This window comes from Spea bombifrons, chromosome 4, assembly GCF_027358695.1.
Source record: "Spea bombifrons isolate aSpeBom1 chromosome 4, aSpeBom1.2.pri, whole genome shotgun sequence".
In the NCBI taxonomy this organism is placed as follows: domain Eukaryota; kingdom Metazoa; phylum Chordata; class Amphibia; order Anura; family Pelobatidae; genus Spea; species Spea bombifrons.
The window spans coordinates 95844944-95871830 of NC_071090.1; the positions used below are offsets into that span (position 1 = coordinate 95844944).

The following is a 26887-nucleotide window of genomic DNA, read 5'->3' on the forward strand; positions in this document are numbered from 1 at the left end:
TTCTTGAAATTGTGTGTCTGAGACCACTGAGTTCAATCATTTAGCATCCCCAATGCTGGAAAGGTCTCGGATTCATATTCCAACAAGATGAGCCTCCACGTTTTGCAGGTTCTACTTTCTCAGGCATGTGAAGGGTTAATCCTTTTAATTACTGTTTTTATTAGATGTGCAAAAGTTTTTTCCCCCCATACAACATTGCAAGTCAGTCCTTAGAAAAACAGATGAACTAATGTTTGTTTATTAAATTGTCTCCACAGTAATTATGAGGCTATCATTAGGCAGATAAACAGAGACAGCTGATACATTACACTTCGGAGGAGGAAAAAGAAGAAACGTTCATTTTATTTTTAACTGGTTAAGCGGCTGTTTCAGGAGCGGGCAGAGTTAGGAAATGATTACATGAGACTAGGATGAAGATCCTGTTAACCTCCAGGATGCCAGGACATCATTTCCGTAATAATACCATCATAAATTCTGCACTGATGGCATTGTCTCCTTCTCGATAATGTAGGAATTACGTGCAAGGTTGGTCACCTGCCAGTCTGTCTTCGTGGCCTTTAGACCAAAGGGCTCAAGAGATCTAATCTGAGATTATTGAAGCAGAGGACAAGTTGTAATGGCTAAATTCCAGGTGGTGTAGAACATAAATTAAAATGAAAAAGGTTTGGGCATAAGAAAATGGGAATTTTGCAACGCAGTACTTAGCATAGAATAAAAAGTTTTAGAATAGCCCTGAAAATTCTCTCCCAAGTGATACATGGCTACAAACAGACATATTTCCTGGCTGTCAACTGTGCCAAGTGTCCCGCATAGACAAACATCTGTTAGATTAAGATGTGCAATCCCAGGTATGAGGCAGTAGCTGGGCAATAAACTGGTGGCAGCAGGACCTGTCCCGTCACAACAACACCCATTGTACAGTGCTACGGAATATGATGGCGCTATATATGAACCAATAAATAAATAATGTAATAGTGGAAGGGCCAGTATGTAACTCACCATCTGGTAAGGGTGACCACACTGAGCCATTTGTTTTCCAGGACACCTATACATTTGACATGTTGCTGACCAGTACCTCCAACAGTATGTATGGTGTATCAACTCACAGAATCGGTTACATACTTATACACATTGCATACTGCAGGGGGAAAGTGTTTTAAATATGTAGGTAAGCAACCTGTATAATTTATATGTGTTCTGAAAAAGTGCGGTGAGCACAAGCCCCTTTCCCCCACAAGTTAGTTGCTTGTAGAGACATTTTACGGTACCATGGGAAGCAAGCGGCCACGATGAACTCCTCCACCTTGGCATGTCCCATTCGTTTTGCATGTTCTTCCCCAGCTTAATGATTTGCCCAGTCCATGTGTTTATATTTATATATATATTTGGATTACCTTGGGGTTTTCTGTATTATTTGCACTGGAAGGAATTTGTGATGTGAATTTATAAGCTTTTTGTTTCATTGTGTTGTATTATTTCTAGGCTTCCATTGGGTTAACAGCATGTAAGAATAGTGTGATCACAGCGTGATATTTTTATATTTGTAAAAAAAATGCCTTCCCTGGAGCCTTGAAAGATAACATGTATACTATTAATCTATATGTATGCATCTAAACAATTTTAACTATTTTTGTTTAATACTGGTGTGGCAACATTCACATTTAAACATATATCATATGTGCTAATTAGTTCTACTACAAGGTAATAGTTACTATTCGGACCAGAGTGTGCCTTCTGTAACCAGTAGACAATAGGTTTATAAATGATGTTATCTTCTATATACTTTACATATTGACTCGAATATCTATTAATGGGTCACACTGCTGTCCGTTGTGTCTGTCCTCTATGGTACAGATGCCGGTCTCTACTTTCCTGGTCTGCTCGAGCTGTCACTAGTGGTACTCGTCTGACATCGTATCCCGGATCCATCGTGTACCGAGAGGTGCTTGATGGATCCCAAAACACTCCAGACCAAAACCGAAGAAGGCCTAAGTCACTTATCATTCTGCACTTGCATTTACTTTATTCTTATTATCCTGATTCATCTTTTCCACTGAACATTCTGCTGAAAAAAATAATAAATTTTTCAGTTTTTTTTAAATAAAGGAATCGGTGAACTCTGCGACCTTTTTATTTCTTGCTTGTTGCATTTCAGGAGGATTAACCTCCCAAACGGCAGGAAATGTTCACACAGAGCCCTGTTCTTAACCAGCGACTGTGGCGCAGCAAACAAGGAGAAATAATGTCAGACAAGACGCAGAACAATTCAATCTCTCTGAAAGTTATTATGCGGCTCTCCAAGTGGCAAATCCCTTGAGTGATTGCATATCCTGCTGATCCCTTAGTGCAGGCGCTGTGCTATAAGCTGTCTTTAACGCTGTCGGGTTTTATGGGGTCAGTCCCTCCTAGGACCAAAGAGAATGAAGAACACAGAAATATTTGGCAGACTAATTAAACACATCAGAGTCAATAAGGAAATATTTATTTTTAGGCCATCTCTCTATCATTAAAATGAGATTGGGTGTAAAATGGCATTGTGTGTGACAGATACAGGTAGGCCTAGGATCCTGTGCGGGTTGTGAATGATCAGCTCTGCATGAGTTGTAAGGCCGAGTGTCCGCGTTGTGAGTAATGATTTCCTCCCGATGCAGATGCCTCTTGTTTAACAATGAATTTAAACTCCAAGCAGCTCTGCTCTTGAGAGCGTCCCTCCCTTCCTGAGCCTTATAAATCGCACCAACAGTTCTCTGTGTTTACCTTCCATCTTCCAGTCTCTCTGTTACCATTTCCTTTCTCTGTACCTTTTTATAAAACAAAGCTTCACTCGCAGGTTTGCTATTTGTACAGTGAATGCCCCATGGGATACCCACACTCTGCACGCTAAATACATTCCTGCCCCGCATCCTCATTATCATTCTCTACATTTCCGAAACTTTTCTTAACCATCAGCTGTCATTCATTTGGCTACTCTTAGCATCAGCTGAGATAATCATATAAAACTCTTCTTCATCAAATAAAGCAAAAAAATAATAATATTTTGTTTAATTAAATGTGTTTACATCACTATGGTCAGTGGCGGCGTATATTGGCCAAAGCCAACTGGATTAAGGAAGGAGGTCTGGGGTCAACGCAGGTCCTCTTATGCAAAACCATATGCAGATCGCAGAAAGCTCCCCTGTACACCACTGCTTAATGTGCCCTTTAGCCACTCTTGCCCACTCCAGCCTATATCAAGTCTCTTTAGGCTAGTTCGGCCCCTATCCATAGCTATTCATAATCTCAACACAGACACACATCCTTTCAACCTCTTATAAAGAGTAGGGTTGCGATAGCTCCAGGGGTTCAGCCCTGGGAAGTTATGGTCACAATTTATAAAGCAGGTGGGACGTTGGGACATTTAGCTAGCCTGGGAATTCCCAGCATAGTAGTAGTTAATGGAAAGGTGACTAGACACGCAGATAGATAGACACACATTAATTATGTTACATTTTATTTATAGAGTGCCAGCAGATTCTATAGCACTATTTACATTAAAACTGACAATATACAAAATTAACAATATCATTAACGCACGCTAAGACATACTGTTACTGGAGGAGAAGAGGGCCCCGCTCCTCTGAGCTTACAGTCCATTACATACCTACATAGGGATACATTTTACATATTAACTATAGCAATGAGACATAATGCATGATAGAATTTCAAAGTTTAATCATCTATATGTCTAATTGTGTTAAACGTATAATTTGTAATGTTCCCATTTTCCGGCAATCCATTACACAGAAATGGATAATTATCTCTTAAGTGTATTGGGTGTTGCTAGTTACTGTAATATCAGCTGGCTGTTAGTTATCTGGTCTCTCTCTATCCCCTAAAGCAGATGCCCTTTGGATGTCCAAAAATAACTGATAACGGACAGGTGGCAGATGGAATGTGACAGGGACATGTTTATAATAGCTCACAGTGTGCCCTGTGCTGTGCACTGCCAGAGGTAGTTAATCTAAATTGGTGTGCAACATATTATTTAACTATTTGAATATCAAGTATAATATACAGATTTTGTTATTTTTTAAGACACATGAAGAGTGAGGGGGGTTCAGGCAATAAGGCACACGACTGAACAAAAAATATGATGTAAAATATACTTTTGGTTATATTTGGCATTTCAAAAATAATTTGTTAGATTGTGGAGACATCATGAAGCGTCAATACTTACACACACGTATACAGACCCCGGTCAATGGAAGGATAAACTCTATTCTGCATTGAATTCATGAACAGGTTTTCATTCCAATCAGTGGCGTTTGTTAAAGCAGAAATTTAGCTCCTGGTCACCTACTTCACTGCTATTGTGAAGGAACAAATTTGGTTGACTCTGTATAATGCATAAATAAATCAGTGCGTTTCCTCGAGACGCACCTCTCTGATAGAATCATTATGAATGGCCAGCTCAGTCCAAGGCAGCGCCATGATAGACCCTTCATAATGCATAAAGATGTTGGGTTGAAACCTCACCTAGAAACCCCAGCTATAACAAATTAACCCTAATGTCACAATGGGTTGCCAGTCCAGTATCTTTTAAGGCAGTCTTACATCACTTTTAAAGGACATCAGAATTCACTGCGTATCTCCCAGTTTCTTTAAGATTTCATAAGTGATGCCCAAGTTGCCCCTTCCATATGGACAACTGTGGGAATTTGAGATAAAGCCATAGGAACAGCCAAGACAGCCTTTTAACGTGAAAATAAGGGATGCACTGGGGATTAAAATCAACCCTGGCACCTTAATGCCAGCGGGGATAAATCATATACACGCAGCCACCTGATAGACAAGCATTGCTGCATGCTACCTGCTTACGCATTTTGCAGATGAAATCCAGTCAGCCGCCTAAGGGATAGGATCTGCCACACGAGCAGTAATAAAGTTATGTGGGACGTGGCACTGGGCACCGGCATACCTGCCATTTTCCCAGTTTGCCAGATGGCCAGCCTGGGCCTGCCACAAGTTTTAAAGAAATGCATCCTATGGCCAAACAAGAGCCAATGTCTTTTCCTGTCTGTAAAAAGCAGCAAGAGGAGAAAATGAGCTGACATGTGAACTATGTTCCACCCCATAATAAGGTGACCAGAACTCCACTGTCCCATTATCTGTGTACCCTGATGCTTTTAATCTCTTGATTCCTTTTATAAACTTCCATCACAAGGTGAATAGTTTAACAGGAGTGCTCAGAACATGGATCTGTTCATCATAACCTCGGGGATTGGCAGAAGATTTAGCAGGAACAGTTCACAGGTGCCAGAAACACTGACAGCAGCTTGACGAAGAGAAGCACCAACGTGGAGTGCTGAAGTGCGGAAAAGAAAAAAAGGCAGATTTCTCACCTTCGGAGCCAAAGCCTCGAGTCAGTGGGCAGGTGGCACCGTCAAAAATAGACAACAACAGACCTTGAACCAGACATGCACAATCCAGCAACCCGGATTTTCATTGGCAAGGCTGTGCTGTCATTGTGCTATTTCTCTTCACATTTAGTTTTGGAAGACCTTACTTGACCTGTCTCCATTTTAAATGTACATGCCATTCTGATACATCAATATTAAATGTGCTAGAGTTTACAGTATATCGATGGTACACAACTCCAGTCCTCCAGGTCCTCAAACTAGCCCATTTTTTTTAAATATCCCAGCTTGAGCACAAGCACCTCGATTAAAAATTAAAGTACTTGTTTTCAGCCAGAGGTATACAAAATTCCTGGCCTGTTTTTGGTCCTCGAGGACTGGAGTTGTGTGCCCCTGCAACATATGATTTTAGCTTCTTTAATCATCCTTAGTCTACATGACACGGTTTCTGTACTAATATAAGGTGGCTGTCAAACTGCAAATACTGAATGGAGGGTTCAGTCTTTCTTCAGACACTTGATTGTAAGCTCTTTGCCTAGCTTTTAATCAGTGATGTGTTTATCTTTAGAGCTCCCCAGCTGCTCCCTCAACAACTGTTGTCCTTACTACTGATGTGATATCCAGGTGCTCCACCTGTTAAGGACTCACAGGGTAGGCTGTACGGGTCAAGCATACTGCTTCATAGTATAAGTTGGCGAAATCAGAGAGCTCCCTTGTAACCATCCCATTAACCAACGGAGCCCCAATGAGCCCCATCGCCCAGTAGGATTATCTACTTTTGCCTTGCTGGAGCTGCTCCTTCCCCAAGTCAGCCTAAGCCCTAATAAACCTAATAAAACGCCGCTCATTATAAACATACTGTTTTAAGCCGTATCGCAGCATTATGAGAACGCATTAAAAGCATGCTGCAGCAGAGAATTTAATTAACAAACTAGGCTTTAAACTCTTTGACTTACGCTGCTTGACTAAAGTTCCTTGGGAAATTTGTGTTATATGATTTGGGACGCTCAGTGGTTTCATTATATATACATTGTAATGTGGACACTGTCGTTGCAAGTAAAATAAGACATGAATAAGGAAATAAATTATTACATGTAATTTAATAATACTACTCACCATCTATAAGAATAAATTGTATAAATACATTTTAGACATCAATACTATATAAACTGTGATTACATTCAAAACTGTTATGTTCCTTATTAATATTTTATAACCCCCTGAATACCAATGGGTATTTACAAGAAAGATTAGAATCCATTTTAACATAATTAATTGTTGCATAATTATCATTAATTCAAAACATTTTATTTCCCATGTTATATTTCACAGTCTCGTATACTATAGTCAGTTGGTAAGAATAAAAAGATTTTTGGAATCTTAATTTATTTTCGGGGGGGGGTTAAATAAAATAGAAGTAAGACATCAGTGGAGTATATTCACTAAGCCTTGCTAGAATTCAGATTGTCTTGTTATTATGACCTTGGTCTTGGAGAAACCTAGTAAATTTCACCAATGAGTAATTGCTCATTTATTTCTATAGAAAGCTGATGAGTGGAGGTAGACTTGATGGGAATTGCATTGAGTTCTTAGGAAGATCAGTTGCAGAGCTTAATCTTCACTGGTTAGTACCGACTAAACTAGACTTCTGGATCACAATGCTAATCAGATCTGTTATATATACTTGTGCTAAATAATGCTACTTTATATGGATGCTATAAAAATGACAATTTAACCACCAATACATTCACAGCCCTCCTTTAAAAATAACATTAGGCATTATGGAGGGTATGGGCCAGGGCATTTACTGTGGTATATGCATGCAAGCCTAATTCCTGCGGTAAACTACCTTCTATGGGAGTGGCTTTGTGAGAGGGCAGGGCTACCCATGTGTGGAGGAGGGGCTAACTGTGTAATGGGCAGGGCTAGACCCAGACAGCCTTAAGTGGGTGCAGAGTAGGCGTGGAAGTGGGAGGGTATATAAATATGCCCAAATGCCACTCCCCTGCCAAGAGAAAGAGTATACTAACCCGGAGATCCAGAGGAACAGCTCTTCACTCGGAGACTCCGGGTCAAAAACAAAGCGTTCCCAGGTATGGGAAATTGGCAACATCCAGCCAGGGGGTCCAAGCCAAACTGTTTAGTGATATAGCAGGCTGACCCTCATTTGGTACACTGTAAGCTGAATATGTGCCATCCAGTAGTGTGTAACCTATTCATAGACTGCATAAAAAGAAAAAGCTCATTTATGGGTATGGTGTTCCACAGGGCGGCCGTGTGTTGTGCTTCTGCTAGGGATAATGAGGAATTTTTCTTAACAGTAATCTCACAGTTTTAACTAAACATTATGTAGGAACATTGTATGTATGAGAAATCCATTTGGACTGGATCGTTATAATGCAAAATGAAGTGAGGCAGATAAGAATCCGTTGGCCCGTCTGCCAATTATTCCTGATGTGGAGACTCAGACCTTAATCAGTCCCTGGTCTTGTCTTAGATTCAGGATAGCCATATGCTCATCTCATGCATGTTTAAAAAGGCTCAGCTTTCTGCAAACTTCTCGGTTTGGGTTTATTAAAGTGCAATTTTAGTATGGCAGCCAAGTGGGCTTGTGCTGGGTCATCAAACAAGGAAAGCAGGACTGGCTTCCTGAGTCTACAGAATTTTAGCACACATTAACATTTAAAGGTGTGTCTCAATTAAATGCAGAAACCCCAAAATGCCCTTGTGGCTGTGACTCCTGTCCATCATCCTAAATGTTCCTGCTCACTAATTACCCAATGGTCTAAAAAATTTAAGAAATGAAATGATGTCCACCTAGAACATTCAGTAACACATTAAGATGATTTTTACTTTGGAAATCTACAGAGCTCTCTAGCTGAAGGCTTGACTATTTTATACAAGTAGACTCTCTCTCAGGGCTGGACTGGGCATCTGGTATACCGGGCAAATGCCGGCAGCACCCCATACGTCCCCGATCTATTGCTCCAACAGCAGTGAGCATAAAGACTAAGTGAGCATAAAGACTTAACATTAAAACCTGCCATATCCATCTGTCGGCTGCCAGTCTTAAAGCGGCGGTGCTGCCTCATTGTCCCAGGTCCTGCTATCTCCCACCACAACGCTGAAATATGGACAAAATAATGTATCAGTGTATTGACTACATTGAAACGAAGAGGTCTCTTTTTTTAATTCTTGTTATTTTAAAAATGTTGCTTTAGTTTTAGCAACTTGGGTGGCACAGGTAGCCCACAAAACCAAATTTTATACAATTCTTGCAAAATCTAAGATTTGTATCTAAAACATAAACAAATCTCAAACGCAAAATGTGTTAGGAATTCAGCGTTTCACTTTAAGGTTAAAAAAAAATAGCCATTATCTGCTACTCTTATACTGTTTAGTCTGACTATAAATGTATACAATGTGTGAGTCTAATAGCCATATACATTCGGTAGCTGGCTAGTTTATGTAATAACCGTAGCAAAGTAACTTTGTCATAACAGTTTTATCCTGGGGGGAAAAAATGAATCTGGTTTTATTTGCAGTATTTCATACCTAACCCTTTCAAATGTACCATTTTTAGGTTATTTCAAGTTATAATATTCCAGTTTCAAATGCTTGCTTAATAAAGCTAAAATAAGGCAAGTTTAAATGTTAAAAGCAGGAAAGCGTAATGCTGGTATTTTCTTTCTCAACTAACAAAATTGTAAGGATTTAAAAATATGAATATATATATGTTGAATTATTTCTACCAGTTTCTATCTTATTAGAGGGCATTGAGACCTTTACACTAATGCTAAGTATATATATATATATATATATACTTTCAGTTTCGCATCACACCTCATTAGCGAAGTCTGTCTGTGATGCATGATTAAGGTTATGATGTCATGAGCAACTCAGGTGGGAAAAAAAAATAGCCAGTTTTCAGGATTGTCCCGCCAGCTGTTGGCAGATACAGATAACATAACAATTCTTGGTGTTTTTTTGCATCATCTGTTTAAATGTTTTTGTACAACAAAAAAACAAGACAAAATATTCTTTCTCCCTCTAACCAGCTCTCTGCGGCAATTTGATGGCATCTTTGCTGCAAAGGGAGCTAACTGCCTCCCACCACCGCTGCTGCGATAAAACCGTCTTTCGCTTTCCGCATTTTGCAGGAAACCCAAAATTCAATGTATTTGGAATGTCAAATAATAATCAGATCAAGGAGAAAATGAAAGAAAGAAAAAAGATTTTCATTTTTCTTGTGTTATTGTCTCTCTTATCTGATGAATATATTTATATTTTGAGCTTATTGCGTGGAGGGTGGAAATATTCCTGATGGCAGATAAACTAACTTTGCTTTATTGTATTGCCACCTTTCTCTGTAATGTAATGAATCGCTGGGACCTTCCATGATGCCTGAGGTCCTAGGAATACATTGAAGAAAATCAGCTGGATGCAAATGTAAATAGAGCAATCGATCATATTTACTCCAGTTCCAGCACCTTTCAGGTCTCAGAAAATGTTGTTCTTTTCAAACTCCCTACGAGCCGCTTTGCTGTTTAAAGGGAGAGCAACGCCTCATTACAAGAAAGCCCTTCATTTCCTAGCAATGCACCAGTTTCTTAAATGAGACTACCAACCGAACAGTCTTTAGAATTACTCCAAGTGCCTTATATATCTTCATGCATCAAGACCATGCTAGGAAACGTACCTGTCCTTAAAGTCTTCCTCTCAGTAAAAAAGATGATATTCCCTGTTTGGACCCTAAAAACCTCTGTCCTTTCTTCAAGCTTAATTTATAGAACCTTGGATTGGTATAAATGTATAATAATGTTGTAACCATACTTGGGAACTCCCTGGACTCCACCAAGAGGCCCTATTAATCAAACTTGATTACCTACATGTGGCTGTTACCACCTCCTAAGCTCAGATGAAGTTTCCAGGTATGGTCTAATAGCCCTAAAGGTCATATTAACCAGCAAACATTTGCTTCTATATAAAACTTCCTTAAATGAAAAAGAACTCCACTTTCTCCCCATGGATACAGAGTCCTCAAGAGAAACAATTTCCAGCCTAATGTAGTTCTAATAAATTAGTGTTTTATTTGTGCTTATGATGACTGAATCATTCCTTAGGTTGCTATGGTGATATAAAAAAAACCTCACACTTTATAAAAAATTATCCCAAAGTGCACAAACAGGCAAGAATAGCCGGGATTCCCAAAATAGAACTATATGTCAACTGAATCCTCTGAACTTTAACTGAAAACCATACCTTAACTATACATTGGTCAATCATATACCTCCCAAAAACATGTATATATACATATAACAAGACATGCAGGACAGAGCTGGAGTGGGATTTCCACTGGAGGTGTGTGTCCTCCCAAGCATTTAATTAGGATACCTGTAAACTAAACCTTCGCCTGTAGAGGGCAGCAGAGAACATTAACAAGTTCCCTTTGCATTGCTGTTATTAATTTTATAGCGTGACAGGAGGCTCATATTTTGCATATCTTCCTTTACTTAAACCTCACAGCAGCAAAGGAGAAAAAACAATGTAAACAAATAACCAATCAGAGACAGTCCTAGTATATATAAGTCCCATTCAGCAAGACTGCCTCCTCTTCCTTTGCTGCTCCTCACGCAGGTCAGTCACATTTCTTTTATTTGTCTAGTGGGTGATCTTTGTGTGATGTTTTGTCTTCTTAGACATTTGCTACCCACTTTTTCATGCACTGCTATTATTTAAATTTTATTATTAAAATTGTTGTTGTTTATTGATATACATCTGTGCCTAAACATATGTTTTATTTAGAACTTTCTCCCTCCCCCTTGTAGTTTTTTTCCCCTAGTTTACCTTCATTATTTTTCCTCTGACTTCCCTGTTTCTGTCCAGGGCTCTCACCTCCATCTCTGTGTTCTTTAACAGTCATTTTCTCTGTCTCTGGTCTCCATCTTGGATCTCGCGGCCGCCATCTTTAATCTCGCGATATTTCGGCGGCCATCTTGGATGCCCTGAGTTGTAAAAAACGGACCTTTTGGTCCGTTTTTTACAGGTTTTCAATTTAGTTTTTTTCATTTTTAGTATAGCGTTTGGGGTTGGGAGAGCACTAGCTTTCTCATCATGTTAATGGTTTCCACCTAGCTTGTTCCTTTGTTAATTTCGGAACTTGCGGCGGCCATCTTGGTGGGGGCATAGTGCCTTTTATATAAATACGTTTTTCCTTCCCGCGTTTTTCTGTGGTGTTTTAGTGTTGGTGGTATTATAGCTACATACAGTCTCTATTTCAGGTGAGCCCTGAGATTAATCTGTGCCATTAATTCATATAATCCTTCTCCTGTGAGTGAGCCTCACAACTTTAACCCCTGCTTTCAGATTTGGGAATTTAGATAATTATCCCTAACACATTTATTCTTGCCTCTATATTATATTTGAGAAATCAAAAAACATCATGGCTGATACAGCTTCTGGCTCTAATGCTCCCCCTGCTGATATCCAAGCCTGGATTCAGGTGGCAATTAAAGAGGCTCTGGCCAATTTAACCCCGGCCCTGCCGGCATCCACCATTCCTCAGGTCTCCTCTCAACCCTCAGGCTCTGATTCAGAGAGCTCTGCAGGGTCCCCACCTCCCAAAAGACCTTGGAAAGGATCTAGCGCTCATGCCAATAAAGGCAAAGGTCCGGCTAAACGTGCCAAACGCCGCGCGGATCATGCTTCGGCAGGACCTTCCACATTAGCAAACCCTTCGGGGGATGCACCTGATTATACACCTCCCTCGGGAGATGCCCGTGATTATTCCTCTGATGAGGATTCAAATTTTCAGTTGACCCAGGAACTTGGTTCAGGTGAGCCCTTAACCAGTTCAGAGGCTGCATTACAATGCGCAGATCCTTCGGAAGCAGACCTAGTTTACACCCCTCAGGGTGAAACCCTATTTGACCCCCGTTTTATTCGCCACCCTAGGTCGGCTGAGTGGACACCTCCAGACCATATAGCCCGCTATTTGCAGGTCTGGATGCGCAAGGCCTTAGATAAAGAGGTGCGCAATAAACTTAGGGCCGAATGCCCTCGTCCCACTATCCCGGGCAAAGTTACGGCCACCCCAGAATTCGATTCTTTCATGGTCACATATATGAACAAAAAGGGTAGAGACCCACGTAGGGGTTTGGAGAAGGGTTTGAAATCCGCACAGGATAAATTATTAGATGTTTCTGGTCCTATGACTCAGATTTTTGTGCTGGCTGATGAGGCAACAGCCCAAAATTCTCCCCTTGACCCAGGGCTAATCAAAGATTGGGTACAGCGGGGGTTATGCCTGTTAGGCAACGCCAACGCGGCAATTTCAGCCGAACGTCGCAAGGCAGCGCTGCTTAGAATTGACCCCCGGCTGGCCGATATGGCTGATAAAGAACTTGGTCCCAAAGCCGATGGCAAATTATTTGGGGATCCCTTTATTTCTGAGTTACGCAAACATGCGGGTAATTACACCACAATCAATAAGGTCGAGACTTCTCTTAAGAAAGTATTTCAAGCACAAGGTGTTTTTCACCGGGCTGGCAGACAGCGGGGCCGTGCTGCCAGCCGTGGAACCTTCACTGGCCCCAGATACAGCTACAGTCCGGTTTCCACACCCCAATATAATCCCACCTTTCGGACTCCGTTTCCCGCTTCCAGAGGGTTCCAGAGAGGTCGTGGCAGAGGTGGACGTGGACGAACAAGATTTTCATCTGGTAAGTCCTCCAATACTATCTTCTTTCCTTCCTCCCGTGCTCCCTGCGGCTCGTCTCGCATTCTTTTCCCACTGTTGGCACCTCATTACCTCAGACAATTGGGTCCTCCAGACGATACAGGGTTTTTCCATAGACTTTGTGTCCACCCCGTCTCAGGCCCACCCCCCCGCCCCCTTAGTTGTCAATCGAGAGACACAAAGTCTCATCGACCAAGAAATAGCACTTCTCAAAGTCAAAGGTGCAATCCAGAGGTCACCTGGCCCCCAGGGTTTTATCAGCAACATATTCCTTGTTCGCAAAAAATCAGGGGAAAATCGTCCAGTCATAAATTTGAAATTCCTAAACGAATATGTGGTTTACCGTCACTTCAAAATGGAAGGGATTCATATGCTTCGAGACCTTCTAAGAGAAGGCGATTGGTTTACCAGACTGGACCTAAAGGATGCGTACCTTACAGTACCGATCCACCCAGACTGCCGACAGTTTCTTCAGTTCATTTGGAATTCCCAACTGTGGCAATTCACTTGCCTTCCGTTCGGTTTGAGCTCAGCTCCGTGGTGCTTCACGAAGCTAATGAAGCCTGTCATGGCCTTCTTTCGAGCTCGGGGTGTTCGTTCGATCATCTACCTCGACGACATCTTGCTCTTCCACTCAGACCCGAGACGACTGCGGTTTCAAACAACCTGGGTTATCGGCTGGCTTCAGGCTTTGGGGTTCATTGTGAACCTCCAGAAGTCGGTCATCGCCCCGACACAGTTGATTACTTTTCTGGGCTTCGAGATAGATTCGATCAATTCCCTTCTCAAGCTCCCTTCTTCCAAAATAGCGAACATCAAAAAAGAGATCAGGAAAGTTATTCGCCTGGAATACATCTCCTTGAGACATCTTGCAAGAATAGTAGGCCTTTTATCTTCTTCTATTCAAGCAATTTTTCCGGGCCCCCTTTACTATCGGGCCATGCAACGCCTGAAAGCCAGACATCTTCGGGCTCTCCAATCTTACGATCAATTGGTTCCCCTCCAGTCAGATGTGCGTCTGGAACTCAATTGGTGGCTCAAGCACATGGAAGCATGGAATGGCACAGCCATTTTCGGAACCAGACCAGACTTTGTCTTGGAATCAGACGCCAGTCTGTGGGGCTGGGGCGCCTCTTGCGCAGATTCCGCAACCGGAGGCCGCTGGTCACGGGACGAGCGTCACTTACACATCAATTGCTTGGAACTTATAGCCGGATCTTTTGCGGTCCGCAGTTTTTCCAAGGACCTTTCTCATTGTTCCATTCTACTGCGCATGGACAATGTGTCCGCGGTGCGCTATATCAACCGTCTCGGTGGAGCTCGGTCGGAACGTCTATCCAATCTGACCAGGGACCTCTTTCAGTTCTGTCTTCACAGGCAAATCTCTCTGTCAGCGGAGTACCTTCCGGGAGCGAGCAACTTGACAGCAGATTGGTTCTCCCGATCCTGGAGAGATGCCAGCGACTGGATGCTAGACAGGCATGTTTTCTCGAGAATCGCTCTTCGTCGGGGTCCACTCTCAGTGGATCTCTTCGCGTCCAGATGGAACTTCCAACTTCCATCCTTCTTCAGTTGGCTTCCGGATCCGGAAGCAACAGCGACGGACGCTTTCTCTCAGACCTGGCCTCAGACGGGTTCTTATGCGTTCCCTCCCTTTTCAATGCTCTCTCGCGTGATCCACCAAGTGCGACGACAGGTGATTTCCCTTGTGTTAGTTTCGCCCCTGTGGCCAGCTCAACCCTGGTTCCCGGCTCTCTTGGAAATGTCCTACAGGGATCCCCTCATCCTTCCGTGGAGTACTTTTCTCCTTCGAGACCCGGAGGACTCCCCACACCCTCTGGTGGTCGATCATCGTCTTTCTCTGGTGGCATGGTCGATTTCAGGGGCTCCTGGAATCTACCAGGCCTATCAGACTCAGCTAGAGACCTACTCCGCGAATCCTGGGCTCCCGGTACTAGACGCGCCTACTCCTCCGCTTGGAACAAGTGGAGTAGCTGGTGTATGGCTCAACAAGGTGATCCCTTTACAGCCCCTGTGACGGACGTTATCAACTTTTTGTCGGCACTTTTTTCCCAAGGAAAATCGTACCGTACCATCAACGTGACCCGCTCTGCCATCTCGGCTGCTCACGTTCCCATATCAGGTCTTCCGATCGGTAGGGACCCCTTGATTTGCCGTCTTTTGCGAGGGATGCGTCTTTCTAGACCCCCTGCTCCTCGGTATTCCCATTTCTGGGACGTCTCCCTAGTGCTAAACTTGTTCAAGTCCTGGGCGGATAATTCGGAACTTTCGATGCGGCACTTATCCGCTAAACTTACCACTCTTTTGTGTTTGGTTTCATTTCGCAGAGTTTCCGATGTCCGGGCGTTGGATTTTAATTCGTTGACTTTTTCTCCGGATGGCGTTTGTTTTCAAATTTCGCGTCGTACTAAATCACTTTCGAGTTCCGTCTCTTACCCTTTTTTCCCTTCGGAACCCCTTCTCTGTGTTGTTCGTTGTCTTCAAGCTTATCTTGATAGAACTGCAGTTCACAGAGTTTTTAGGGCACCCCAACTGTTAATTTCTTATGCAAGTCCGTATCGCCCGGTCTCTTCGCCCACCTTAGCACGGTGGATCCGTTGGGTTCTCTCTCTCGCAGGAGTGGACCCTCTGTTTGGTGCTCATTCGGTTAGAGGTGCCGCAGCCGCTCAAGCTTTCCAGATGGGCAGTTCGTTGCAAGATATCATGCGTGCGGCCGATTGGTCCAGGGAATCTACCTTTCGTCGTTTCTATTGTCACCCAGTTGATCATGCGGCGGATTCTCTTTTTTCTAAGCGTTAAAAATGCAAAATATGAGCCTCCTGTCACGCTATAAAATTGGGGATTATTCTAGCTCTGTGCCCGAATAATCTGAATTTTATTAAAGACAGGAGGCGAATATTTTTCCCACCCATCTTTCCCTGACCCGGAATGTTTTATCTTAGAACTCCTTTTCTGGTGTTTTTTGTCTATTATGTGTAGAATTTATATTTAATTTATTTTTAGAGATTTTAAGATTGTACCGCGCTTATGATTGTATATTTTACATGCGGTCCCATCTCCAGATACTGTTATGGTTTTTCTCTCTGTTTCAGCGTAATCCGTTCTCTGCTGTGGTGCGTCCGGAAGACCTGTGTCCAGGAATTCCAGTTGTGGATGGTCAGGCTTGGACTGAAGTTTCCTCTGTGGTTTTTTCTCTATGATCTCCTCGTTCCAGTTTCAAGTTTCATCTTCTGCGTTCGGTTCCATACCAAAGGAAGAGGAGGCAGTCTTGCTGAATGGGACTTATATATACTAGGACTGTCTCTGATTGGTTATTTGTTTACATTGTTTTTTCTCCTTTGCTGCTGTGAGGTTTAAGTAAAGGAAGATATGCAAAATATTCGCCTCCTGTCTTTAATAAAATTCAGATTATTCGGGCACAGAGCTAGAATAATCCCCAATTATGGGTCATGTTTAATAAAAGAATGTGTTTGATGGTGACTTATTATAGACAATACATTAAGAATGGTTTATGCTTTTATGACATTTAAATTTAGTATTATTTTAATGTAAGACTTTGAGAAAAGTAAATCCAGGTACTACAACCTATGCAAGAGGATACAATTATCATCTGTTTTCTTAAGAAGCAGGACACTAAATGAATAATCTTGCCTGGCAAAGCATTACAGCATGGTCTCAGGGCTGTTACTAAGTAAATTATATCTATACTTATTATAAAAGCTTTTACAATAAAATTGCACAATGTGTGTTCTTAAAGATGGTTGTGACATATTTTTATGTTTTATCTTTCTAATCCCTCTTTGGTGTTTACATAGAACCTGTATCCACCGAGAGTTCAGAAATATAGGTTCATCTAGCAGATATTTGGGGATATTTACAGAATGTTCTGGTTTTTCAGGGTCTCGTGATAAATGAGGTGATACTCAGGGACACACAAAAAATGGGGGTCAGAGTGGGCCCTGATAGGGATGCTGAGTAGGGCTAGGCCTAGGGTACATTGTTTGAGTTGTGGGAGTAGAGTTATTCAAACGTTATTTAAGGACTTGAGCCATTTTGTTTGTCGCCTTACCTCTTGTTGTTTGTATTCAGTTCTGGTGGTGTTACTATGTCTTGTCACTTCCTGGGCGGAAGCTTGCTAGGGTATCTAAGGGGTTAATGCTGTGGTGAGAGTTAATGATATCTAATCATTCCAGTTGGTCCTTTTCTCAGTCTTGTCTTTACCTTTCGACGATTAATGCCTTTTGTATTATTAATGAGCAGCTATATCATTCTTTTTTGTCATGGGTTATTAAGGGGTTAATGTTTTAAGTTTTCATTTAAAAATAATTTGTATGCTTTGTAAGAAACTGAGATAGGACACCCAGAATCCCTTTTCTTTAGGTAGATTAATTGTCGATTATGTGACGCTGGAGGAGTCCGGATCAGCCTTTGTGAGCCACATATAATGATCCGTGAAGAGTTTATCCTGCATGCGTTGGAGAGAGCTGTGAGCGACTGCAAATCTGCTTCCGAGTGGAGCTATTTCTCAGTTTCTAAATGTGTTGTGTAAGCCGGAGGCAAAGACAACAACACATAGATTTTTACCTCCAATTACATTTGGAAAATGAAAAAAAAGAGAGTTGCATCAGTATTATTTTTCTTCTCTTAAGATGTATATTCCGCTGCTCTTATAATTAAAGTTGTTACCTCCGGCATTTAAAACCTCTGAATTCTACATGCTAAGGTCAGTCTGAAAGTGTTCACCAGTAAAATGCAAAATGTGAGGGAAGGAAATGTCAGACTGATGAACAGTTCAGAGGTTTCAGGTTCCAAATGGCCATTGTGGCAACTATATTTACAATAGAACAGGCCCTGACAAATCCCAGGGACCAGGAAGACTATGTATGGCTCAGAGATGATTTGCCCAGCACTGGAGGAGAAGGACCCTACTTATATGTCATAAAACCTTAGTAACATTTTATATTTTAAATTAAATATACCCCAACTCCTGTGGTAAGAAATAAAATGGTTCATTCCTAATCACGTAGCCTGACACTTTGACTAAAGAAAGAATTTAATTGTATCAGTAGGACTCCATTAGCATTGCCATAAAGAATAAGCTCAGTGTGGTGTGTGAGCAGGGACAGTCAACCAAAATATCCCAAGACTGACAATAATGGTAGCTGTTAAGTCTCCAGATAAAGAGCAAAATGAAATAAAACCAAGATTTTCTCAGTGCTAATCTACATTACTATGTGCAACACTATATTTTATGCTCAAGGATACATTTCTCCTTTAATAGTAGTAAATTGTTTTCTATTCAACATATATATGCAGGTTATGCAGGTTTTTATCTTATCTCAGTCTCCATTACAAACATAAGTCCTTATCTCTAAATGTAGTTGTAAACAATACACTACCTTGTTCAAACCTTCCAGGAGAACATCTAACTTTATGGAAGTTCACAGGTTAAGGACATAAAGAGAAACTATCACTTTCACATTGAAGAATTACCTAATTTATTACAACAATCTATTCCGTGTGCTTGGAGATATTTAGTTTAAAAGTTTGGGTTCTGTATCTGAATATGGCTCAATTAACCAGTTTCCTTTACTGAAATTGTGCCTATTCGGAAAGTATATTTATGCAGAAAGTCAAGATGAGTGAGTTAAACAGAAGAGAACATTTAATCAAATCAATATTTTGTGCAACCACCCTTTGCCTTAAACAACATACGTTCTTCTAATTACACTCGCACACAGTTTTTTAAGGAACTTGGCAGGTAGGTTGTTCCAAACATCTTGGAGAACTAACCACAGTTCTTCTGTAGATTTATGCAGCCCCAGTTGCTTCTCTCCCTTCATGTAATCCCAGACTCAATGATGTTGAGATCAGGGCTCTATGGAATTATTCTTCTTATTTTTGCTGAAAATAGTTCTTAATGACTTTGACGGTATATTTGGGGTCAATGTCATGCTGCAGAAGAAATTGGAAAGGTATGGCTTTTTGTCCACAAGTCTTCCATGAAGACCACTTCTGAGCAGACTTCTCCGGACAGTAGATGGCTGTACCAAGGTCCCACTGTTTTCTGCTGAGCTGATGGCACTGCTGGACATCTTCCAATTGCAAAAGGAAGTAAGCATGATGTGTGCTAATAAGTTTTCTTGGCCAACCACTCTGTCTACAGTCTTCCACTTTGTGCAAGTGTACCAAATATTGATTAGATTTAGATTTTTCTTCTGTTCACCCACGTTGCATTTTGTTAAAAGTTAAAAATTAACTATTAACATATCTATTTTGAAAGCATTCTTAGTTTACAGTATTTTTTTCCAGTATTTTGAAGATATATATATATAATGTGTGTGTATATTCATATCCTTGTATTTGTGTTGCCGCCATCACAAGCTGTTTTGGTACTCTTTCGACATGGACTGTGTGATTGTGAGTAAAGAATAAGTGATTGATGGATAGCGATAGCCAATGCAATCCTGGCATGAAGTAGAGGGACAGTGGACAGTCTTATTGGTTACTGCTGGGATTGATGGATCCAACAGCCTGTGGTGTTTTTTTTATTTACTTTTCACACTGACCAATCAGCGGACACCATTCTAACTTGGCTAGTTTTGTTGAATAAATCATGACACGGTGTAATATGCCATGTCTTGTTGTTCATCTGATGTTGTATTTACCTAATTTTAGACCTGCTAAGGAACAGATTAGTGTTATTATCTCCTGAAATGTAAAACCTTAGAATTCAAAGAATGTGGACTTTTTTAACACAAAAAAATTTAAACTGTTTATTTACTGCGAGGGATTGATGTGGGGTTGTTGCCCTATGCTGGACCCAGACCAAGTTGACTTAAGGTCAGACAAGTCTACCACACATATTACAACGCATATATGAAAATTGAGATCTGCGCCAAAATGTCTACCGTTAAAAAGAATGCTACATATATTTAAGGTTTAAAGTTTACATTCACATCAGGAGTCTTTCCAAAGACGTAAATTATTGAACTGAAAGGTAACTCAAACCTTTCAGCTTTAAAATATGCAACTCACATTTTAATTCTTTACAGATACATCCTGACCGTAATCATTTACAGAAGGGAGTCTAGAATTTCAGAATTCATAAAATAGCCACTTTTGATTAATACATTTACAAGTAACTGTATAAATTCTTTGCCAAGTGGATCACTTGTATCAACGAGACATTACTGCAGTGCATTTGTGACATAGAATGGTATTGGAAATAGGGTAAAATAGCCACGTAAATGAGTTTTCCATCTTATTAAATGCCCTCCCCTCTTTTTGAAGAAACAGCCGGAATTATAGTTAATTTGTCCCCTTGGTTAATTACTATAAGCTTCGACTAATCCGATAATGTGTACGAGGTTTAGCGTCTCTCCAGCACAGCTTGCAGATGAGAAGGCGTTTCATTTTCCTAAAATGTAGGAACTTTTTTCCTAATAAACATAAATCCACTACTCTGCTTTTCCAAAAAAGGTGTAATTGTTTCCAAAATCTTGTTGATCCAATGTATTTACCTGTGCAATATATATATAGGTTACTTTAGGTTGGCAGGCACGTATCAGGTGGGAGCACAGTGGATAAATATCCTTGGGTATAATGCAAAATAATAGAATGGAGAGTGTTCTTTTATTATTTTTAAAAATAAATAAGATACATTTCCTACATAAGGCCATGGGACCTCTTCCTAAACCGTTTAATCTATCTTTTTGTTACTCAGAATACTAATCACTAGTAATAACGAGAAAATAAATGTTACAACCAGCTTCGAGGAGAGACTTCATTTATGGGAAGCCGGTTACTCGATTACAAGAGAAACAACTGTCAGGAAGGGAATGGTCCTTGGTCCAAAACAGAGACGGAATGAATTGGAACTATATTGGAAATCTGTCTTTATTTTAGGAATATGAAGGTGGATGTATGTTTAGTCATTGATTTTATTTTTATTATTTTTGCTTATATTTTGAGCTGTAATGAGTATTACAGCTGGATGTCTAGATCGGAGTAGAATCTGATGTTACCCCTACAACTAACCAAGGGAACAGATTCTAATTAGAGACCATCTAAAAGGAGCGATCCTGACTTTAAATGTTCAGTGGTAATTTTATTCCACAGGTCACGTTAGCCTGAGGTACACTTCGCAGAACAACATTGTAAAGACACAGACTCTTCCCTGTTAATATACCAGGAGCGTCACGTCCAGCAGTACCACATTTCTGATGCTGAAATGCCTGCTTTGAAACTGCAGCTTCAGGACGGTGGCACTTCTGGTTGGGGCGACAAGCACGGTTGAGAGGGTAGTAAATGGTTTGGGGGCCTTAGGGTGAGTATGCTAAAAAAAAAAAAATAAAAAGGAAAAAATAGAGAAGCCACACATCCCCAACAGACACTTTTTAATGTCAATATTCCAGGTACCAGAGCAGTGTTTTGAATGTCATTCCGACGATGTTCAATGCTGTGGTGTTTTTTGGGGCGGCTTAGTACTAGCTCACTTTCATAGAAGGATCAGCGTCTCATTTTGCTAAAGCAGATATATCCCTGAAATTTCCACACTGTGCGGGGGTGGCTGTATGCTTTTTAGGGCTACTAACCAAAAAGATTTGAAGAGAACAATGAACAAATGGTGAAAATGGGAAAGTATACATAGATGAAGAAACATGATGCTTATGATCTCAAATTTATTAACAAACACGATGCACTATAATAGTATAAATTTAAGAGAAATCTGTGCTAAGCAACCGCTTAACATGCTTATATGGTAGCGCCATACCTCTCATTCTATGTGAGGATCAGGAAACACTGTAGCGAGTTATAGATGAATAACTAAAGATAAATGAGTCTGCTATTCTATTCACACATCCAATAAGTCTATAGCACACTTAAGAATTAGAATTTACCTCGTACCGCTGGAACAATCTATTCCCTTTCCAGGTCATGTTTCACAGTTCTGCCATTTAACTGGTTAATTACGTTTGTTGTGTCTCGGGTTCCAGCTACAGAAATGGCAGAATGTGACTTATTTTCCATTTGGTACTGTCAGAACGTATTCATCCAGAGGGGGGTGCAAATCAAAAATCCCAGAGACCATAGAACACAGAACTTGTGCAATTTCATTAGTAGACTGCAGACTATAAACACCCCAGAGAAATAACCCAGGAAATAGCTACTACCTGTTAGGGGATTTTATCGTTCAACCGCAAACGGTCCAATCCAACTGTGGCAATTCAAGCGAAGGAACAAATCCATCATGAACAGGTATAATAGTTAAGCACCAACACGCTATTTCTGCCAGTACCAGCCACTGAATGTCAACAACTCTTCTGCTCGACAACGCCCAAACATTTTATTGTTTTTTAACAAGAATTTGAATATATATGAGCAGAATTTAAAATATTTAGTTATCTCAAAATTGTATATGCTATATACGTATATTTAAGGCTGTATTTAAATATGATCTTCTTAAAAATATGGAACTGCCTTTTTAATGGTTGTTAGGGTTTCCATATTGTTCTTTTTTTTGGGGGGGGGGGGCATATGTATCTTTCACAAGTTCCTGACCAGCACATGTATATGGGTTGTGTATGGGATGTATAAAATCAATGATGGGAATCCTAAGTTATTCTTGGTTATTACCATGTGTTCCCTTTGCAATAATGCAGTTTTATGTAACGAGAAATGATGCAAAGGTATAAAAACATAAGTAAAGACAATCTGAAGATCTGATTTTTTATGTTGGATGTGTGTTTTGGCATTTAGTTAAGGGCACCAGTACTTAAACAGAGAGGTTCAGACTGTATAGCTCAAAGTTTTCATACTGTCCAGGGTAACGTGTTTCCCATCTGGGATGCCATTCGTTGCTCTTGGCTGAACAAGCAATGGTGACAGAACATAAAGATATAGGACTGAGTCTTGCAATCTGACATTTGAAGGATGAATTTCTAGAGTATTGAAAGGCAGGGATGTCTTTAAGCAGGGGAAAGCTCAGACCTTGCACTTAAGAGGGGCTCCTACTTATTCCTTCATTCTCCTATTCTCTGTATCTCTGAAGTAAGGGATTGAAATGACATCATAGTCTAGTTCTCTCCTTCTCTCACTGATTCACAAACCATGAGGAAGGGTGGGAGCCCCACTTGTCTCTGTCTTTGCCATGTACTTCAGAGTCTGAAGGCAGTCCTGTTGAAATTATTTGACTGCAAAGAAAACTGTATTGTTTGCCTTTTTTGAGTAAAATCCAAATCTTACCTGTCCTTCATCATGTCTTGTGTTCCAATATACCTGCCCCATGCAATCACTGTATTTAAGAGAGATTCCTGCTAACTTAGGGGTGAGTCTAGGGTTAGTGGTGCCTGAGTGCACTATTTATTCTGTTTCCCCCTCAACTAAGCCACGTGCACACTAACGCGCAAACTAGCCCTAACACCGTGCACATACACATCTCTCTAAGCTCCATCGCACCACTAACCTTTGGCTTACGCCTGACACTCGACCACCATACCCTTACGCACACTCATTCTACCACCATATACTTAAGCATGCACACAATCTCCAACACATACACACATTCACTTTAACTCCAAACAATTAAACAAATGTACTCTTCCTCCTCCTCCCTCATGTAGGCCCTCCTTTTTCTGTGTGAATGGGGGTAACATGACGTGTCCCCGCTAGGTGAGGCTCCTGCTTCTACCCTTTCAGTGAAGAAACATACTTCCCAATATTTTAAATGTACTTATCTCTTGCACTTTGTTGAATCTATGTATTTAAATAGTTCTATCATGTCCTTTCTCTTTAAATTCTAAAGAATTCCTATATCACCCATGAGATGTGGTCTCCAGCACTGTACATAATACACTAGGTGAGGTTTCACTGTCGTTCTATGAAGTGGCATGAATGCCCCCCCATACCCCTTTACAAAACTTACCAAAAAAACATATTTGATAGAACAACACTGTTTTTCTGGATGCCAGTGCCATGTTCTGGAACTAAATATTTTGAGCACAAGAATGTCAGTGAGAAACAGTTAATGTTTGATTGTGACACATGCCTTGTGGTTGGTATGTTCTTAAAACTTGGCCTCATGCGCTAGTTCACAGCAGGGGACAGTGGACAATAGGGAGAGGAGTGATTTCTATCCAAGGTAGAATGGTAGTTAAAGACAAACTGTCTACTCATAAAAGCCTGTTTCTTGGATTTCTGTATCACAGCATCTCTTAGAATTGATTTTACTGGGAAGAAAAATATTTTGGACAGTTTACATTAATTTCAATTTACTAAATACGGGTTTGAGCCGGCTCTTTTAAAATACCTGTTTAAGATTTGTGCATCAACCGCTCTATATATAAAATACATTTATGCAAAAGATATTCTTTTCTAAACACTTTTGGTTCTGGGTATACTTAAATGGGTACTAATGTTATGTAAATAAGTCTGACGTCTAGAGAGCTGCCTGCAGCGTTTTAGGAATTCATATCAGTTTTATATACATTTCTACAAACTGTTGTAATAATGTTTGAGGGCCGTGATAAGTCTGGCAGCTACCTGAGACCTCCTGCGTGTATGCATCATCAGTTCTCAAGCCAAAGGCTTCTCATGGAAACTGTGGGATAGCAGTTCAGTAAATGTTTAAATTCACCATGAAAACCTCTCAAACAATTCCAGTGGCTGTTTCAGATACAGTGGAGACAGTTGGGGGAGACTAGAATTCTTTCTCAAAAACGTCCAACATTCTTTGGAATGTTTCTTTGACAGCAGCTCATTAGCTGATAAGCATCAAGGTAATTTTATACAGAACATTTTGTCTGTGAGGTCACTACAGCTTGTAAAAATATCCAAAAGTTATTGCAAAATACCGTATCTAAGTAAAGAGGATCTACAGTAGATCCAGTGGACACAGCAAAGTTGGACGTTGCAAAGTTCATCAAAAAGCTTATTTCTTCCACAATTCAGGGTAATAAAACAAAGGGAAGTTTTGGTCAAGAGTTCTTCTTCATGCTCTACTAGGAGATGTTTGAGGAACATATCTTGATCAAAAAGTTGCTAAAATTTGTGTAACTACCAACTATAGAATAAAAACTATTTAACCATTTAAGCACTGGAGTTTATACACAAATTAAGTTCAATGTTAGTTTATGAAGAGATTGTTAGGAACAAAGTTTAGGCATGAAAAAACAAATATTCTATAGTATATAGTAAATAATAATATTATTTTAGCATACTTTTTAAAATTATTATACATAAAATTATTATAGATTCTAAAACTCAACCGGTTTCGCTGTTATGCATTATTCCCTAGGAGTTTGCAGCCAAGTTCATCATTTCAGCTTATCAATTGCACTATACTCTATATATAGCATTGTAAAGCTGATTCACCTTACAGAAGATAAAATTTGTTAATATCGACAGATTATGTTTCTATATGGGATCAGCCTCTCGGAGGCGAGTTTCCCTGTATAAAGCATAGTTAATGTATGGGATTTATACATCTTCTCATTGTAGTAAATACTCCTCTAACTCTTTTAGTTGCCCACTGCCATTTCAGGATTTGTGTGTACCCTGGGCACAGCAACATTTTTAAGTCAAGTAGGCCCCTAGGGCTCACCTCCTTGGCCACCATCCTCTCTACTGAGCACTAGAATATGGGATCATATCCCAACTCTCCACCTCAGAAGGAAATGTGACCTCAGGTACAAGGTAATATGGAGACACCGAGGGGTGATGAAGCTACTGAGCCCTTCTATCCAGTGGTAGCACGAAGCACCAGGGATCTGGTATAGCTCTATCTTACGCACTTTGCATTGCAATAGCCGGGCAGCCTGGCACATTGCTGGCTGTGAAAATGTATAAAATTAACAATTGAAAAAAGGAACCAATGCTGCGACTATAAGAATCAACCTCACTATACAACTATAATTATATGCAACCCTATCTCTTACTTTATCATAATATTTTAACTTGTGACAGAGATGTTCACACTACTGTATGCCCTTTAGCTTATGACAGGTGAAGTAAATGAACACTGATTTTTGTGGTTGTCTATGTATTATTTTTATTTTCATTCAATATGCATTCATTTTGTGAGAATAACCTGATAGAGCAGATATCTATAAGACAGATAAAAACATAATTTAGACGGTGATAATGCATTATTGATAGTACTGTAATGCTTCTCCTCTTCCAGGTACCAAGTGTCAGTCTTTGGCCTCATCTACTTCCTGCCCCTGCTGGTAATAGGCTGTGCGTACACATTCATCGGATTAACCCTTTGGGCCAGCGAGATCCCAGGAGACTCCTCAGATCGCTACCATGAGCAGGTGGTGGCAAAGCGTAAGGTAAGTGCAACATGCTGACAAATAGGCCATTCACAAGATGGCGTATAGCCATCCAAGCCATGTCTGAGTATTCCATATACCAATAGAAATAGTAAAACACTATGCCATTCCCAGGGGTGTTCATTATTACAATTCATTATTGTGTGTTCATGGTACCTTAATCGACTATGGCTAACAGCACTGTGCAAAAGTAAACTAAGAATGATTTAAATAATAGGCATGTTAATAGTTTATTTTTATCATTTAACAAAATGTAAAGTAATTAGTAAAATCTAAATCAAATCAATATTTTGTGTCACCACCCTTTGTCTTCAAAAGCCCCAAATTTATCCTGCAGCATGACGACAACCCAAAATATACAGCCAAAGTCATTAAGAGCTATCTTCTAAATGGAAGCT

General features: G+C 40.4%; 1 protein-coding gene across 2 annotated transcripts in view; it reads left to right on the top strand.

The window, feature by feature from the left end:
* The window catches only part of LOC128492634 (substance-P receptor), a 95287-nt gene that overhangs the window by 58425 nt on the left and 9975 nt on the right, over positions 1 to 26887 (top strand). For both annotated transcript variants that reach the window (XM_053465253.1, XM_053465252.1), the window contains exon 3: positions 26339 to 26489. In XM_053465253.1, coding sequence (XP_053321228.1) covers positions 26339 to 26489 — 151 coding nt within the window. The remainder of the gene's footprint in view (positions 1 to 26338; positions 26490 to 26887) is intronic.